The 18,762-nt window shown below is 41.7% G+C and overlaps 1 protein-coding gene across 1 annotated transcript; it reads right to left on the reverse strand.

Moving 5' to 3' along the window:
• Positions 1-14,468: 14,468 nt before the first annotated feature.
• On the reverse strand, positions 14,469-17,848 carry LOC123044867 (40S ribosomal protein S15). Its single transcript, XM_044467735.1, has 4 exons — positions 17,651-17,848; positions 17,418-17,572; positions 17,271-17,328; positions 14,469-14,917 (listed from the first exon to the last, which is right to left on the reverse strand). The coding sequence occupies exons 1-4, from the start codon at positions 17,651-17,653 to the stop codon at positions 14,669-14,671; spliced, it is 465 nt and encodes a 154-aa protein (XP_044323670.1). The 5' UTR covers positions 17,654-17,848; the 3' UTR covers positions 14,469-14,668.
• Between the last annotated feature and the right edge of the window lie 914 nt (positions 17,849-18,762).

Consider the following 18,762-nt stretch of genomic DNA (forward strand, 5'->3'; position numbering starts at 1 on the left):
ATATTATTTATCACTTGGGGGCTTGGCCGTATTCGAACCATAGCTACACCTCTTGATCAGCGTAAGGCCACCAGGGAATTTACTTAGGAGTCAAAGAGAGTGTTGCAAAAGCACAACTTAAACGTAGGCACCCACTAAGCATAGCTCAAAATATTGCTTGGGGATTCTTTGCTTCGCAATGAACAAAGAATCTACACTTGCAATAGGCTATCAAGCCACGGCTTGGAAGCCAGGTGTATTCACCTAAAACCCTGGGTTATCCTGCCTTCTTTAAGTAAGCCACTCCGTCCAGGTAAACCTGGTATGACCCGCCGAACGTTTGGCAAGTCAATCTCATAGACCCTGAACTTGTCAAAGTTAAAACGATGATTGGTTAAAGATTGAGGTCCATCTTAAAAGGCTTTGTGAAATGGATTAACTAAGTGGCCTGGCAGCCCATGAAAAGACTCGATTTGGGGCCTGGCAGCCCGTGAAAAGCCTCGACTACAAGTTTTCATATGCTTTTATTTGCCAAGTTTCTTTTCTCCTTTGATGATATTTATAATATTTATGATAAACCGGCGCTTATTGACCCGGTCTGGTTTCAACTACAAGTCGCCAGTGTTATATATGGATAATCCGGTGTTTATTACAACCCGGTACGGTTTTATCATAAACCGGCAAACTATGGGAAGAGTTATCAGTACTCAAGATTTGGGTTATCACCCTTACTACAAAAAGCTAGTAAACCAACGATGTGATTCAATGTCACAGGTATGATATATTTCATATTTGATTATTCTTAAGTGCAGCCTTGGTTATAAACCCGGGTTATATGTTGGGCATTATGGCCCGTCCGGCGGTAAACCGCCAGGACACTTTAAGCTTGTTGTATGCAGAACAGGTTGAATAAAGCATAATTGTAAATCACCGGCATTTATTAAACCGGCCTGGCTTTAAAATGATAAGTCGCTAGTATATGATGAGAAATTATCTGATGTTTGTTAACCCGGCTTGGCTTTGGACTATAAGTTGCCAGTATATATTTGAATTGCGCCATTGGGATCATGCGCTTATAAATCATTGGGTATATTATTCAAATTTTTAATAGCCAACATGGCTGGATTTTTATTATGGTTATCAATAACCAATATTATGATTGAGGTTTTCAAAGTCGCTTCAGTGCAATGGATATTATCTTATCAATGGGTATGATTTATTCTACAAAGGAATAGTCCCGAGTCGCTGCAGGCTTACGACCCGACACTTGGGGGCTACATTATTGAAGTTGAGATTACATCAAATATGCAAGTCTCATGTCGCTGCAAGCATGCACCATGACACTTGGGGGCTAATGCAAAGTCATTTTTACTAGCCTTATTGAAGACCCGACTCATCACATTATAATGAGCCGGCCCTTAGGGGCTACCAATTGCTCCTATCAACAATTCAAGGTACACAAGTTAAATCCATTATTTTGAAGGGTCCATTGCTTAGTTGATAGAGCACAAAGCTCTTAACCTTGTGGATGTGGGTTCAAGCCCTACGATGGAAGCTACATTATAAGATGTTATTTTCATTAAAATATATATCAAGTCCCAGCTCATTATTGCATAATGATCCGGCCCTTGGGGGCTACACTGGTTGAAGTTTTCATGAGCATAAGGCAATTTCAAGTCCTAGGTTGCTGCAAGCATGACAACCCGGCACTTGGGGGCTACATATATGGAGTATTCAGTTTTTACTAGTGACTGAGATGAACAACATGGATTTCTTCAAAGTGGCAGTAATTATATGGAAACAAGTCTCAAATCATAACTTTGTTCTGTTCAAGACTTGGGGGCTACAGGTAATATGGATACAAGGGAGAAATATCTTCCAATTTTCGGTTTTGAGCAAACCAAATTGACCCGGCATCACCAATCATTATGACCCGGTGTCTGCAATAATCATAACCCGACGTCATCAACAATCATGAACTGGCGTTGGCAATAATCAAGAACTGGCGTTGGAAACAATCATGACCCAGAATTATCAGTTTTTATAACCCGGCGATTTTGGAAATCATAGATCGGCAAGTTTTATATTTTCAAGCCGGCTGAATATCAGTTGAATATTTGAAGACCAATATTTTTGTCAAGTCGGGGTATTGAAGGCCGAGTCAAATGGATTCTTTATTTACAATATTGTTTCTACAAGCAAATTGATTATGAAGCTGTTCTATTGACCCGAATTTTCTAGAAGGAGGAAATGACAAGGACTTAAGGATGATCAGGTGTCGGCTTACAAAACATTTAACCCGGAGCACAACCTGTAAAACTAGTTCTTGTGTTTATGTTGCAGATCAGTTTAACATGGATAAATCCAAATTAAACTAGGGGCTAATGTCGGGTATATACCCCGTGGTATGGACCGACCGGAAATATGACCCGGCCAGGCTTGGCGGTTTACTTGAGACCCGGTTAACACTTGGCGATTCACTGGGGACCTACCCTGACCAGACGATTTACAAGCAACCAGCCCGAATGATATGATTCACTGGTAACCCGGCGATGGTGTGCGGATGACAAGGCCCAAGGCCCAGAAGGCCGATTTATGTTAATGGTGGGCCGGTTTATGAGGAAAGCACAAGGAATATTCTCCTACAAAGGAAGCAAAACTAGGACTCCACTTGTAATAGAGTAATCCTAATCCAACTAGGACTAGTCATGTAAACCGCCCCTTCAACATATATAAGGAGGGGCAGGGCTCCCCAAAGGGGGACAAGCAAGAACAATAATCTCTAGGGCTAGACACAACTAGAGGAGAGCCGGTTTATGCGGCAACTCCTTGATAAGCATAATGAGACCTAGCCACAAACAACATGTAGGGCTATTCCGGATGATGTTTCCCAGGGCCCGAAGCTATCTAAATCCTTGTCTTAAGTGTTGCGTCTCTCGTCCCGATCAACCCCTCTCAAGCTACCACATAGATGCGCTGCGGCCTCGCGACTAAGTCCTCTCACTAAGGACATCTGCCGTGACAAATCCACGACACTATTTTCTCCATTGAGTACGAGGTATTCCGGAATATTTCTGTGATGTATCTATTTTCATGCTAACCACATGTCGAGATTAATGCGTCTATTTGCAATTGAGATTTTCAATTTCTTGCAAATACAGATGCAAAATTCTTAGTGATTTCTTCAAATTAATGTATTGAGATCACAAGGTAGTGTGTAGATCTACTGCTTTGCAGATTATCACCACTACAGTTAAAGCCTACATTTTGTCATTTTGACATTATGATTACTTTACAAAGTGATCTCCCACATATTTTACTATGTCATGACATAAGGCATTACGAGTGAGTATCTACTAATTTCATCAGATTATACTCCCTTGTGCTGCGAGATCTACTCCATTTTGGAGATTATCTTCAAGATGTCATACTTAGCAATTTGAGATTCACACTAATGGTTTCAAGCTAAGTTCTTGAAATATCCATTAATTTTGTAAAATTGATTACAACGCTAACCATGATGGTCTTTAATTTACTACTAGTAAATTAATTATCTCTGGTTTGCCCCTATAAGTAATAGATGGCTAAGTAATTTGAGGCTCTTGCCCTCAATGGCCACAACTTACTTAAGTGGGTCATGGACATCAAGATCAGTCTTGCCTCCCATGGGATAGCGCGTGCAATCCAAGCCACGCCACTGGGACGCAAAGAACCTCAAGGGTAAAGGTTTGAAACTCACTTCAAACCTTCAACCTGATACCATCATGGAAGTCAGTTGTTTGCATGATGTTCTTCTAGAACCGAGCAATAAAATGACTATCCAGCTGTCACGGGACCCTATGAGCATGGAGAACATGAAGGTTGACTATGCATCAACTGACATGTTTGGAAACTACATTTAGTCTCTCAATCTCCTTCGTGATTTATTTATTTATGTCCATTTCTGATGTTCTAATATGAACATGATTATTGTTATCATCATATATTGTATATCATAATATATTGTATCAGCACTTTGGTACAAATACATTTGTATGTATTCTATATATCTGACATTGATTTTTATATTGAGAATGTTGATGTCTATATATAGATTTCTACGGGAGTCAATCCGATGAAAGATGCTATGTGCCTTGTGGACATATGCACCAAAACTCTATACTCAGGGAAGTCCAAAGTTTCCAATCTCATTGAGAGAAAGGAGATATTTTAAAATCGCTAGACGCGATGAGGTATTTGTTGGCTCAACTCGAGTCATATTTACTATCCACGTGGGTACTTGAGTGACGTTAGGATGCTTTATTGCTTCCCAGTTTAACTCGTACCCTACTAAACTATAGAGGTATCCGTCAAAATAGTTTCCATAGAGAAACTTATGATGACAACAAAGAGGACTAACTTCTCTTTACCATATGCTACGGATATGGCAAGTACATTCTCTAGGTATCATCTGGGTTGTATTACACATTCTACAAAACCCGTAGCACATGTTGCGTACGAGATAGTTTTCCAGAGTGTCTTTTGCATGACAAACTTGGCATTCCCGCTTTGGTCATCATTGACATTGGGTTAAAACCGAAACTATCAGCAATTCCAATAGTTTATGATTATTATGATGCTAAATTCTAACAACATTTGGATTTTATGTGCACTACAAGTGACACAAGGAAGCTAATTTGAAGGCTCACACACCTTAATGTCTATGTTGAACCACTCAGACTCCTTGAATGCATCAAGTTGACATAAGTGGCTCTTCCCATCCGTTGACTAGACTATTCAGGTACTCCATGGTTCTAAAAGACATATCTACATGATGGTCTTAAGTGTGTGCTTTATCCACACGAAACCATTGGCTCATTATCTTGTCAACGATTTCAAGCAAATCGAATGGATAACATTGCAGAATTCTCCTTGAGTGCCTTCTCTATGGCCCTTGGATTGAAATTTAGCAATTTGTCCTAATGTCTGGACTCAAAATGGTTTGGTCGAATCCTATCCAAAGAGTTAAGCACATTGCATTATCTTTACTTTGGAATTGCAAGTTACCAACTTTACGTTCAAGTCATGCAGCTTTACACGCTCATGACAGAACTGCATAATATTATTCCCCTCTATCTTTGATATGTGGATATCTACCAAGTATTTCCTATCTGCGATAATTCGGTTTCATACCGATATCACCACTCGACATACATCATTGGCCCCAACATATAGTTGGGATCTATGTGAGGAATAACTGTATTACCGTCAATACCTCAAGCCCTCACATGGGGAGTTATTCAAGGCCAGTATGCTGATTCAATGAGGAACACTTCCAGGCATTAGGGGGAGATTTCAAGTACCATAAAGAATGCCATGAAATTAGTGGAATGTTCAACACATTTCTGCCTCAATTCCATGTACTCAAAGATCTGAACCATGCATTCAGAATATTTGCAACACATTGCAAATAACCTGCCAAATTCATTTACTGACTATAAAGGTGTCAACAATCCTACAATCCTACAAAAGTACGCGTGAAAGAGTGGAGGTACCAACAAAATCCACTCCACTCCCCGTTCAAAGCAACAGGGGGAGATGTATGGCAGAACTACATCAGGATTCAGCTTCTCGCAAGCAAGGATATCAAGGCCAGTGAATCAGTAAATGCAAGTCAACTTCACGTTGACAGACACCTAATGGGTAGTATACACCCAGTGGACGGGAAACCTCCACCAACCCAGGTCATAGTGCATATAATGACCGGGACATCAGAATACTCGACTCAACCGCATTGGGAAATCGCAAGCAGTCACCATGGGTAACGATATTTCCATCAACTATATATTGATATAAGGATTCTAGAGAAACATATAACTGGAAGACTACAAATGTCGACATTCATTTCTCAACTAGATTGCAAGAACCTTTCAAATGATTCAGATCCAGAGACCATGGCCATGGCAAAGTGTGAACAACACTCGGACTGGACTCGAGCAAAGGGTATAATCTAGGTAGAAATGATCTTGCTCAAAAATGGGAAGATATTCATAAGCAATACCTACACCAGTTTTCTTATGGAAATGGAATTGAAAACAACGAGGTGGTGAAACAAAGAGCAAGTATTGTAGTACAAGGGTTCACGCAGATGCCCAACTATTCTCCAGAGGTGGAATCTCATTCCGATAACTTATATCATTGGCAGTACAAAATCATCTATCTCTGCAGATGATAGATGTAGTGATTATATATCCATGTGGATCACTAGATTCAGACATATATGATTCATTCCCGGTGGAATATCAATTCTGACTCGAAATACAAAATGCAACATACATTGTGTAAATTCAGTAAGTCACCATACGACTTATTATTGTCAGTACATATGGTACAGCTGACGTAGTGAGATCCTTATACACAAAAATTACTCCTACAATGATGATTATCCATGTTTGTGTGTCTGCAATGACGACACATGTAATCATCTAAATGACGGAGTTTAAAATGAAGGATTTGGGTAAACCAAAATATTGCTCGTTACTACAAATTGAGCACCTCCACTCATACATTATGGTATACTATGTTGTCTATATCCATAATATATTGGAGAAATTCATTGTGGACAAATCTTATCCATCCATAACTCTCATGGTAGTTCATTCTCTAGACGTAGAGATGTTGGAAATATGCCCTAGAGGCAATAATAAAAGGATTACTATTATATTTCCTTGTTCATGATAATTGTCTTTTATTCATGCTATAATTGTCTTATCCGGAAATCATAATACACGTGTGAATACTTAGACCACAACATGTCCCTAGTAAGCCTCTAGTTGACTAGCTCGTTGATCAACAGATAGTCATGGTTTCCTGACTATGGACATTGAATGTCATTGATAACGGGATCACATCATTAGGAGAATGATGTGATGGACAAGACCCAATCCTAAGCATAGCACAAAGATCGTGTAGTTCGTTTGCTAGAGCTTTTCCAATGTCAATTATCTTTTCCTTAGACCATGAGATCGTGTAACTCCCGGATACCGTAGGAGTGCTTTGGGTGTACCAAACATCACAACGTAACTGGGTATAGTGTTTGATATGTTGCCAAAACTCCTTCAAACCCAATGGGAAAAGTAAGGAGAAAATGAAGCAACATATAATGGTTATTGTCTCTTTTAACTCAATACGAGAAAACCCATAGAGTTCAGAGGACAATAAATATGTCGTATATACTTTCCCAAAAACCCCGGTGGGGAAAACAAAAAGTATGACATATGATCTCATGTTGATATTACCTCATTAAAAACCTTTATGAGAACCTGTATAGTAAACTCATGAAGGGAAAAAGAGTATAATATGATGCATTGAACAGGAATAATTTAGGAAGATATTCCCCCTGATTCTTGCATATTCCGAAGTCGTCATATACCAATTCCATTTACACATTCTTGGAATGTAAAAGTTGGTAGAGACTTGGTGAACAAATCAGTTGCATGATTTGACTTGCAAGATATGCAATATAGTGATATTGCTTATTATGTAACCTGCTTGCATCCGGGCAACACAAGAAACATTATCATTGAGATAATGGTTGGTGGATATAGCCATGAGGTCTGTTTCAAAGACTCTTCATGAGAGGGCTATCACACCTAGTAGGAACACTAAGCTTGTCTACGATCTGACATAGTGGGGATCTGATCGATGTATCCAGTAATATCAGTGTTCACATTTCTGTGAAACTGAAAACTAGGACAAGAAGTTTGATGCCTTGGAGATATCGAAAGATATCCTTGAGTACCAACCAATTGTGTTTGGTGGATCCAATGCATTAAGGAACGTTGAGTCCCAATATTTCATTTCCATCATCTCTTGGTCTAAATAAATCTTTCTCTACGTTTAGAGAATGAACCACCATGAGAGTTATGGACATATAAGACTTGTCCATAATGAATTTCTCCAATATATTTTGGATATAGATAACATAGAATAACATAATGTATGATGAAGGTGCTCAAGTTGCAGTAACGAGCGGTATTTTGGTTTACCCAAATCCTTCATTTTAAAGTCCGTCACTTAGATGATTACATGTGTCATCATTGTAGACACACAACACATGGATAATCATCATTGTAGGAGTAATCCCTATGTATAAGGATCTCACTACGTCCGTTGTACCATATGTACCGACAACAATAAGCCGTATGGTGGCTTACCGATTTTACACAATGTATGTTGCATTTTGTATTTCGATTCAGAATTGAGATTCCATTGGAAATCAATCATATATGTCTGAATCTAGTGATCCACATGGATATGTGATCACTACATCTATCAACTGCAGAGATAGATGATTTTGAACTGCCAATGATATAAGTTATCGAAAAGAGATTCCACCTCTGGAGAATAGTTGGGTATCTGTGTGAACCCTTGTGCTACAATACTTGCTCTTTGTTTCACCACCTCATTGTTCTCAATTTTGTTTCCAGAAGAAAATGGGTGTAGGTATTGCTTATGAATACCTTCTCATTATTGAGCAATATTATTTCTACCTAGATTATACCCTTTGCTTGAGTTCAGTCCGAGTGTTGTTCACACTTTGCCATGGCCATGGTCTTTGGATCTGAATCACTTGAAAGGTTTTTTCAATCTAGTTGAGAAATGTATGTCGACAGTTGTAGACTTTCGGTTATATGTTTCTCCAGAATCTATATATTAATATAGAGTTGATGGAAATATCGCTACCCATGGTGACTGCTCGCGATTTCCCAATGCGGCCGAGTCGGGTATTCCGATGTCCCAGTCATTGTGTGCACTATGACCTGGGTTGGTGGAGGTTTCCCGTCCACTGGGTGTATACTACCCATTAGGTGTCTGTCAACGTGAAGTTGACTTGCATTTACTGATTCACGGGCCTTGATATCCTTGCTTGCGAGAAGCTGAATCCTGGTGTATTTCTGCCATACATCTCCCCCTGTTGCTTTGAACGGGGAGTGGAGTGGATTTTGCTGGTACCTCCACTCTTTCAGGCGTAATTTTTTAGGATTGTAGGATTGTGTGACACATTTATAGTCAGTAAATGAATCTGGCAGGTCATTTGCAATTTGTTGCAAATCTTCTGAACACATGGTTCAGATCTTTGACTATGTGGATTTGAGGAAGAAATGTGATGAACATTCCACTAATTTCCTGGCATTCTTTATGGTACTTGAAATCTCCCCCTAATGCCTGGAAATGTTCCTCATTGAATTAGCATACTGGCCTTGAATAACTCCTCATGCGAGGGGCTTGAGGTATTGACGGAAATACAGTTATTCCTCACATAGATCTCAACTATATGTTGAGGGGCCAATGATGTATGCCTGGTGGTGATATCGGTATGCAACCGAATTACCGCAGATAGGAAATACTTGGTAGATATACACATATCAAAGATAGAGGGGAATAATATTATGCATTTCTATCATGAGCATGTAAAACTGCATGACTCCAACGTAAAGTTAGTAAGTTGCAATTCCAAAGTAAAGACAATGCAACGAGCTTAACTCTTTGGATAGGATTCTACCAAACCATTTTGAGTCTAGACATTAGGACAAATTGCTAAACTTCAATCCAAAAAGGCCATAGAGAAGGCCCTCAAGGAGAATTCTGCAATGTTATCTATTCGATTTGCTTGAAATCAATGTCAGGATAATGAGCCAATGGTTTCGTGTGAACAAAGCACACACTTAAGACCATCATGTAGATATGTCTTTTAGAACCATGGAATACCTTAATAGTCTAGTCAATGGATGGGAAGAGCCACTTACCTCAACTTGATGCATTCAAGGAGTCTGAATGGTTCAGCGTAGACGATAAGGTGTGCGAGCCTTAAAATTAGCTTCCCCATGTCACTTGTAGTGCACATAAAATCCAAATGGTGTTAGAATTTAGCATCATAATAATCATAAACTATTGGAATTGATGATAGTTTCAGTTTCAACCCAATGTCTCGATGACCAAGGTGAGTATGCCAAGTTTTTCATGTACAAGACATTTTGGAAAACTATCTTGGGCACAACATGTACTACGGGTTTTGTAGTATGTGTAGTACAATCCAGATGATACACAGAAAATATGCTTGCCATATCCGTTGCATATGGTAAAGAGAATATATTTCTCTTTCTTGTCAGCATAAGTTTCGCTATGGAAACCATTTTGAGAATATCTCTATAGCTTAATAGGGTACGAGTTAAACTTGAAAAGCAATGAAGCATCCTGATGTTACTTAAGTACCCACAAGGATAGTAAATATGACTCGAGTTGAGCCAAAAAATACCTCATCGCATCTAGCAATTTTAAAATATCTCCTTTCTCTCAATGAGAGTGGAAACATTGGACTTCCCTGAGTATAGAGTTTGTGGTGCATATGCCCACAAGGCACATATCGTTTTTCGTCGGATTGACTCCCGTAGAAATCTATATATAGACATGAAGATTCTCAAGAAAATCACTGTGATATATAGAATACATACAAATGAATTTGTATCAAAGTGCTGATACAATATATTGTGATATACAATATATGATGACAACAATAATCATGTTCTTATTAGAACATCATAAATGGACATAAATAAATAGATCACTAAGGAGACTAAGGGACTAAATGTATAGTCTCCAAACATATCGGCTGATGCATATTCAACCATCATGCTCTCCATGCTCATAAGGTCTCGTGACAGCTTGATGGTGTCAGGTTGAGGGTTTGAGGTGAGTTTCAAACCATTACCCTTGAGGTCCTCTGCATCCCCGTGGCGTGGCTTGGATTGCACATGCTATCCCATGGAATGCAAGGCTGATCTTGATGTCCATGACCCGCTTAAGTAAGTTGTGGCCATTGAAGGCAAGTGCCTCAAATTGTTAGCCATCGATTACTTATAGGGGCAAGCCAGAGATAATTAATTTACAAGAAGTAAACTAAAAACCATCATGGTTTTGTAATAAGAATGCAAAAATTTGACTCAAGTGTATAACTTGAAAATGCTCAACCTCAATTGTGGGAACATAAACACATTGAAGACATACAGATCTCACAGTAATAGAGATAGTCTACACATGGGCGGTAGATCCAACTCATCACCTTGTGTCTTCCTAATATAATGAGGGAGATGTTATTGTCAAAATTTTACAAGTTTGTTGTGCGGGAGAAATCAATCTCGACCGCTGTGACATGTTCATGAAGAATGGCAATGTGGTAAACACATAGAACATATCATCTCCGGTGAAAAACCGGTAATTTATTTATATTGCAGATTGCGTAATATAAATACATCTTAATGTTGCAAAATTAATAGATTTCAAGGTGGCTCGAAATCATTAGTGTCTCAAATTGCTAAGGATGACACCTTAAATTTTGCATATGTATTTGCAAGAAATAAAAAAACTCAATTGCAAATAGATGTATTATTCTCGACATGTGTTTAACATGAAAATAGATACATCATAGAAATATTCCGGAATACTGCGTACTCAACAGAGAAACAGTACTGCAGAGGTACTGAATTTATCTTTGCAAGAGATTAAAAATCTCTATTGCAAATGGACGTAATTAATCTCAACACGTGATAAACGTGAAAATGTATTACATCAACTTAAGATCTGGAATACATCTCGGTACTCAACAGAAAAACACTACTAATATAGTGAATAATAATGATATTGCAAACTTGATGTTCAAGTGAAACACTTGAATTGTATAGATCTCAAATTAAAATGAGAAGATCTTGTATCAAGTTGCAAGATAATTCAGCGAGGTGAATTAATAATTTGCGAGAGAAAACTAATCTCAATCGCTATGAGATTGTTTTGCGAGAGAAAAAACTTTTTTTTCTCAATCGCTATGAGATTGTTTTGCGAGAGAAAAAGACTTTTTTTTCTCAATCGCAAATCAATATTGTTATGCGAGAAAATTTAATCTTCAATCGCAAAACAATGTTGTTGACCCGATAAAACATGTTCCCGGAAGCTAAATTAGCAAACAAATTGAACATGTCAAGCATTAACGGCCATGTATCTCTGGAATTTTAAATTCAACAGAAATAATTTAAATGCAGATCTGGCCTAAACATGACAAATGCTAATGAATAGCAATAGTAGTCAGAGCAAGCTTCAGTTTACGCTAAAGCTTTCGAGTTTCAGATGCAAAATCTCCCTAGAAACTGGTTTTGGTTGATTCTGCAAATCGTGAAACACTAGGGACCTTATCAAAACATGGCAAAGGATAAGGTTCCCTATCCTCCATCTCTCCCGAGCTGTTCCTGAAAGGGATTTCTCCCACAACCGCTACTGGGACAACGCCCGCACGGCCGCCATGGCGCGCTCCCGTCGTCTGCCGTCGGGGCTGCCTCTGCCGGGCTAGGGATCGCGCCGCCTCGCTGCGACGTATGGCATTGCCTGATGCCCCAGGCCGGACAAGGCCATCTCCACCGCGCCGAAGGGCCACCGCTGACAGACACCGCTGCTCCACCGTTCACGCAGCGGGAACCGCTCCGCGCCGAGGCGGGAGTTGCCCGGAGCCGGCAGCCGCTGAGGGCGCCGTTTCCGCAGGGAGCAGCGGCGCCAGCGAGGACGACGTCCGCCGCCCACCGCTTGGAGACGAGCCAGAGGGCGCTCTGGGGTCGTGGTCGCCTGGAGTCGGCGACGGCAGGAAGCAGCACTGCGTGTCTGCGGCGTTGTCTGGCCGCTGCCTCGGGCTGGCAGCCGCGCCAGTGAGGGAAGATCGCTGTCGGCCGCTTCCGGGTGGGTCGCGTCGCTCAGCCGCTGGTGCGCCGCAAGGAGCACCACCACGCCGGGAGGCCGCGGTCGCGAGTGCCGGCGCACCGCAAGGATGCAAGCCGTGCGACACCGCGGGCATGGCCAACACCGCGGCAAGCGCGAACGCGAGCGTTGTGGAGGTTCGCCTAGGACCGGCGACCGCGAGTGCGACGACAACATCGTGGTGGTGGAGATGGGAGGGCAGCCTCAATGGCCACCACCGCGAGGATGAAGATGGCGTCGCAGTTTGCCGTAGTGACACCGGCTTTGGGCTCACCTTGCTGTGCAGAGGGGTCGCCGACTTGCCGCTAATTGTTCTTCTGTGCTGATAACGTGTTTCGAGTAGGACGAGAGACAACGAGAATGATTCAAGTGTCACTTATTCAATTGACAATCACAGTATATATACAAGGAAACAGACGCGAACGAAGAGATGCGTCCGTTAACAGGGGCGCGAGAATGGGTCGCGACGGTTGCAGAAACAACCGCACGAGGTATTACATAGGGAGGATTATCCCTTTAATTAAGAGAATTAATTAAATCCTAACAACAGCGAAGGCGCTCGAGTACCCAGCCAGACGTGTTGTGGGCTGTCTGCCTTTCTGGCGTGTTTGTGCTGCTTTAAGCCAACTCTTGCTTGGGCGTTGTTGTATGTCTTTGCCTGGTTTTCATCAATAAACTGTGCAACCCCCTTTTTTCCTCCTCCTTTTTAGCACTCGTCTTATGCGGTGCACTCCTCCAAATTCATTTATAATACCTCTTTCTGATCAATGAATTTGACGTCTTACGAGGTGCATTCCTCTTTCTGATCAATGAATTTGGCAGCTCTCCTGCCATGCCAACATTCAGAAAAAGGAAAAAAAAACAACTCCACAAACTCCCGTGAGCACAACTTCAACATTGATTCTCTCAAAACTAACTGTGGGAGCTTCTTCAGCACGCACTAGCTATCTCAAGTGTTTGACCAAACGTTTGACCAAACAATCCATTGGTAAAAAAAAATCATGGCCAAAATATTTAGATACTGGATGGTTGATGGGAGCTCCTGTGCTATTCCTCAAACTCTGGTAATTCATCGAAGTAGGGTAGAAGATGTATATTCAATGCCACTCCCCGAACTTCGGTAATTTGTTCGAGGGCAAACCTTGGTTGATAGATACCGTTGATGAGGAGAACCACAAGTTTTGGAGCTAAGTATTAATCCAAGATACTGGGGGGTTATGGGAGCTAATAGTGTATATCTTTATTTGACCGTGGGGCGGCGGGCAACTTGAACCTACCTTGGGGCGACTGGGAGTTTTCTATATTTTTTTGAAAGAAAAATGAGAGTTTTCTTTCTGAGTTTACTGTGCTCAATTCATACCCGTTTGAAATCAAACGATACTCAATAAAAACACACCGTTTGATATCCTATACAGAACAACAAATCAATGTGAAAATTGAAAACTAGCATGATGGTGTAACTGGGTATGAATAGTAACAAAGAATTCAAATGATCTGTAACCGCTCAGAAAGAACAAATTTTCAGATACAACGATGGTATCACGGAGCAAAACCTAAAAGGCTACATAGGCCGGGAATCAAAACGATGTTATCACAAAGCAAAAGCTATGAGCTCGTGTTGTTGCCATCAGATGGCCATTTTGAGTGGTGATGGGCAGGCCAAATGAGTGTGCATTTTATAATAAAAGTCTCACAAACAGACAAGCACGGCATGAATCAAAATGAACCTTCACAACGGAAATAAGATTCTCACAGCATTTAGATAGAACAGCTCATTGTGCATAACGAAATTATATAGCTAAACAGAACCAAATACTAGATATATAACTGGTTCAAAACAAGGGAGACAGCTCGATGGACATGCCATCAGATGGTCCGTACTGATTTCTTTCAAAGTAGAAAGCGGCACAACTCATTTAAGAGGGATGAACCGGGAAGAGTGTGTGGCACCGATACCGGGCCTACCGTGCTTCACTGGCTTGTAGGAGATAGAGAACTCTGCAAGGTAATGGCCAATCATCTCAGGCTTAATCTCAACCTGGTTGAAGGTCTTGCCATTGTAGACACCGATAAGGCTGCCAATCATCTCAGGGACAATGATCATGTTGCGGAGATGTGTCCTCACTGGCTCAGGCTTCTCACCAGCAGGAGCATCCTTTTTCTGTTGAAGACCAACAAAACAGATTGTCAGGTAACTACATGTTGGCAAAATAAGAAGCTATAGACTAAGCTAGTTTTCCATCCTTAACTAACACTTTCATCCAGCCTCCCCCTCGTTTTTGCTTTTGCTGTTTTTTACTGGTTTTTGTCAAAAACCAACACTACTTAAAAAAACATCTACTTATCAAATAAAATCATGTTTCAAGGTAAGCCAATAAATATCTACTTACAGAAAATATAAGGTTCCATCTTATATTTACTTCAATTTGACAACCCCAACTCTTCCATTCAGTTGGTCAGCTTCTAATTTATGAAATAAAATCATGTTTCCTTTAGTAAGTGAATAACTACTGATCCAATTGGAAGCTAAAATACATTTTCAGTGTGCAATTGCATTAAGAAAACAAATGGTAAATATATGTTCCCCTCTGCAACGCACAGGCAATTATATAGTATTGCATAGAAATGCAGCTATAATACAGTGAGACTTGCAACATTACCATGGAAAGAATGAGAAAAGAGCATATTCTCCTTTTTTATGTTAGCAGCTCAGAAGCATGTTATTTAAGTATAATAGCCAGCGTTGCTAGTTATGAATGCACCACTGAAGTTCATATGGTAGAACAAAAGTAGTCAGCTCACATAGTCTGAACTAATTTCAAACTCAGATTATGTGAAGATGGAAAGATCAAAGGGTCTTTTACATTTGTGTCCCTAACTCGAACCCACTAATCGGATTTGCCCCTAGTTTCGAAGCATGCTCAAATTTGCCCCTCTGCCGTTATGTGCCATTACAGAAATGCCCTTCCGTGCCGTTTCCGTCTGGTCAAAGGGCTTTGACCGTTTTCCTAACGTTTAATGGACATTTTTGCCCCTCAATGCACATGCCACTTACAGGTGGGGCCTACCCCGGGAAAAATAACTCTCTTTCTCTCATCCCCTCTCTGACTTACACATCGGATCTAAATCCTGAGAGCGCGTGAGATCTTCTGCCGGCGACGCCGTTGCTAGCCACCGCGGCCGGAGTCCAAATCGAGCAGCACGAGCATGTCCATGAGCTTTGGCGGGCGCCTCTCCTTCGTCCTGCGCAATGGATCTGGCCTGGGGCTGCCCGTAGACGACGCCCGGGACGTCGAACTCCGCCATGGCCATTGCTCTTCCCGTCCTAAATTCGGCCGCTCTAAGCCATTCTTGACCTACCCGACCCCTGTTCCGTCGTCAAGGAAAGCAGGTGCCCCTACTCCGCTCTTCCCCCGCCCGATTCCGTGCCCGGAGCACCCTGACAGAATCCGGCCGCCATGACCAACCTTGGTTGGCTCGGTCGTGCACGCGCCCATCTACACCCTGCCGCTCCTAGTGAGCTTGGCGCGTCTCGCGCAACTTGCGTGCCTCGCGCAGTAGGCGCCGTCCTCCCACGATCGCCCTCCTCCCCTACGGCGAGCCGCCGGCGAGCGCAGGCGCTCACGGCCGGGAACGCATGGACCGGGGGTGTTTACCCTCATAGTGGGTCCAGTCAAGAGGAGATGGATGAGAGAGATTTTTTTTGTTTTTTCCTGGGTAGGTCCCACCGGTAAGTGACTGACACACGGGAGGGCTGAGTTGGCCTAGTTTTCCTTTTATTTTTTTAGAGGGGGTCCCGCATGTAAGTGTCACATGGATTCAAGGGCAAATTGTCCAGCTAACGTCCAGAAAACGGTCAAAGCCCTTTGACCGGACGGTAACGGAGCGGAAGGGCATTTCTATAAGTGCACATAACGGCGAAGGGGCATTTTTGAGCAGGCTTTCGAATTAGGGGTATATCTGATTAGGTGGTTCGAGTTAGGGACAGAAATGCAAATGGCCCAAGATCAAATGCATAGCACCATAAACGCTTACACAACAACATACAGCATAGTGAGGAAACCTGACCTTGCGACAGAAAAACACCACATTTTATCTTTACTCTTACAAAGATCTGAGTTGTTGGCAATCCATTCACCAAGTTAATAGAAGTTGACACATTTCTCAACCATTCTATGGAGACAAGAGTTTATAGTTTTAGACAACCCAGGACCTATGATGGCACAAGTGTTTAAACTTGCAGACGAAAACAAAAAACATTGATAGCAACGCACAAGCATTTAGCCAATAGATCCTAAAGATTGTTGCAACAGACATAAGAGGCACCTGAATTAACAGCATGTGCTCGAGTAACTAAATGTCTATTTCCCACTACCAATCAGCACATGCCCGTAAGATTAACCTTCTAATAAGAGAAAAGAATGATAACAAGGTAGTAGACTAGGAGTAACTTAAGTTATATCAGTCAGAATGTTCATAAAACGGAAACAAAGAAAAAGGACTGGGCAACTCACCGCCTTGCGCAGCTTCTTGACGAGCGCCATGGGCTTCCTCTTGAGACCCCTCTTGAACCTGCCCGAGCACGCAGCGATTCATCCACATCAGACGAAGGACAACAACCAACGAAACTCGAACGCGCGAGATGCATAGACAACAGGTACCTTCTGCGGGCGCGAGCGGGGAACATCTGGACAAGGTCGTCAGTGGACATGTCGAGGAGGGCATCGAGATCCACGCCACGGTAGCTGAACTTGCGGAACGTCCTCTTCTTCGGCTGCGCGCCCGCGGCCACCTCCGTGTCAACGTCGACGTCCGCCTGGGGACACGTAACATCGATCCACGTTACGAGAGCGACATGGACGGGTTAAGAGATGATGCATGGATTCGAACTCACCATGGTCGGGTCGGCTTCGAGCGGGTACGGAGCGGCGGCGGCGGCGAGGAATGGGAAGCTGCGGCTTCTAGGGTTCTGAAGAAGGTTTGTGAGTGGGAGCTTATATATATAGCTCGGCGTGGTGATTCATTTGGGCTAGGCTGGTAAATGTTTGGGGTTCACGCATCGCCCAAACATGGGCCGACAGCCCATTAGGCGGTGCGATTTGACCTGTTAGCCATTCTCGAGATCTTTTATGCTCGTCCTCGCCACTAGAGGAGCGAGGGGGTTCTTGAATTTATACTTCTTATGCCGCACCAAGAACTACCTATATTAGGTTGCCAAAATACAAGTGAATTAATCGTGATAACCACCTGGTATTTATGGTGGGAGAGACGCATGTTGGTTCATGAAGGGAAATCTCAAGAAGTGAATCAGATTTCGATGGGCATTCGTGCTATAACTGCAAACTATGTGAATGATACCTTGCGCGGTGCTGCAGGAACTGATTGCAATATAGTTTGATGAAATTTGATTGTTTGAAAAATGAATATTTGAGTTATAAATATGAGGACTGGCCGAAGAAAATATATGATTTATTGTATATAATTATTGACGTGGACCTTCCATGCATGGTGAGGTGGTCATTTTCCAAGGCATATAGTATGGGCACTCACCAACATACTGAGAAAATAGAAGATACCGCGGGCATTGTGGTAGGTATCCTTGATAAATATATATTCTGAGTTGAGAAACACACAAAAGTTTGCCACTACAGCAAAACGAAGGAAAGTTTAGCATGCATAGTTTAGTAGTTGCAACATGACATATATTCGTTTTAGTTAATTCTCAATATTTAAAGCAAAGGAATAAATCATCGGGAGTCAAAAGGGGTACTAATCTGCATACACAACTTTTTAATCATGAGAAAATATCTAATTATCTATGGTGGTTAAATTGATTAAGCTAATTATTATAATATGCTAAAGGATTGATAAATCACATCATAAAAAAGTATGTAGTTTTGATTGCGATCCCGTGGCAAGCTTGTATGGGAAGGAAGAATAGTTATTTGGGATAAATCTTACCATTTTAGGATAGGACATAGGGTTGTGTCATGTCAAAAAAAACGA

The sequence above is a fragment of the Triticum aestivum genome, chromosome 2B (assembly GCF_018294505.1).
Source record: "Triticum aestivum cultivar Chinese Spring chromosome 2B, IWGSC CS RefSeq v2.1, whole genome shotgun sequence".
NCBI classification, from domain to species: Eukaryota; Viridiplantae; Streptophyta; class Magnoliopsida; order Poales; family Poaceae; genus Triticum; species Triticum aestivum.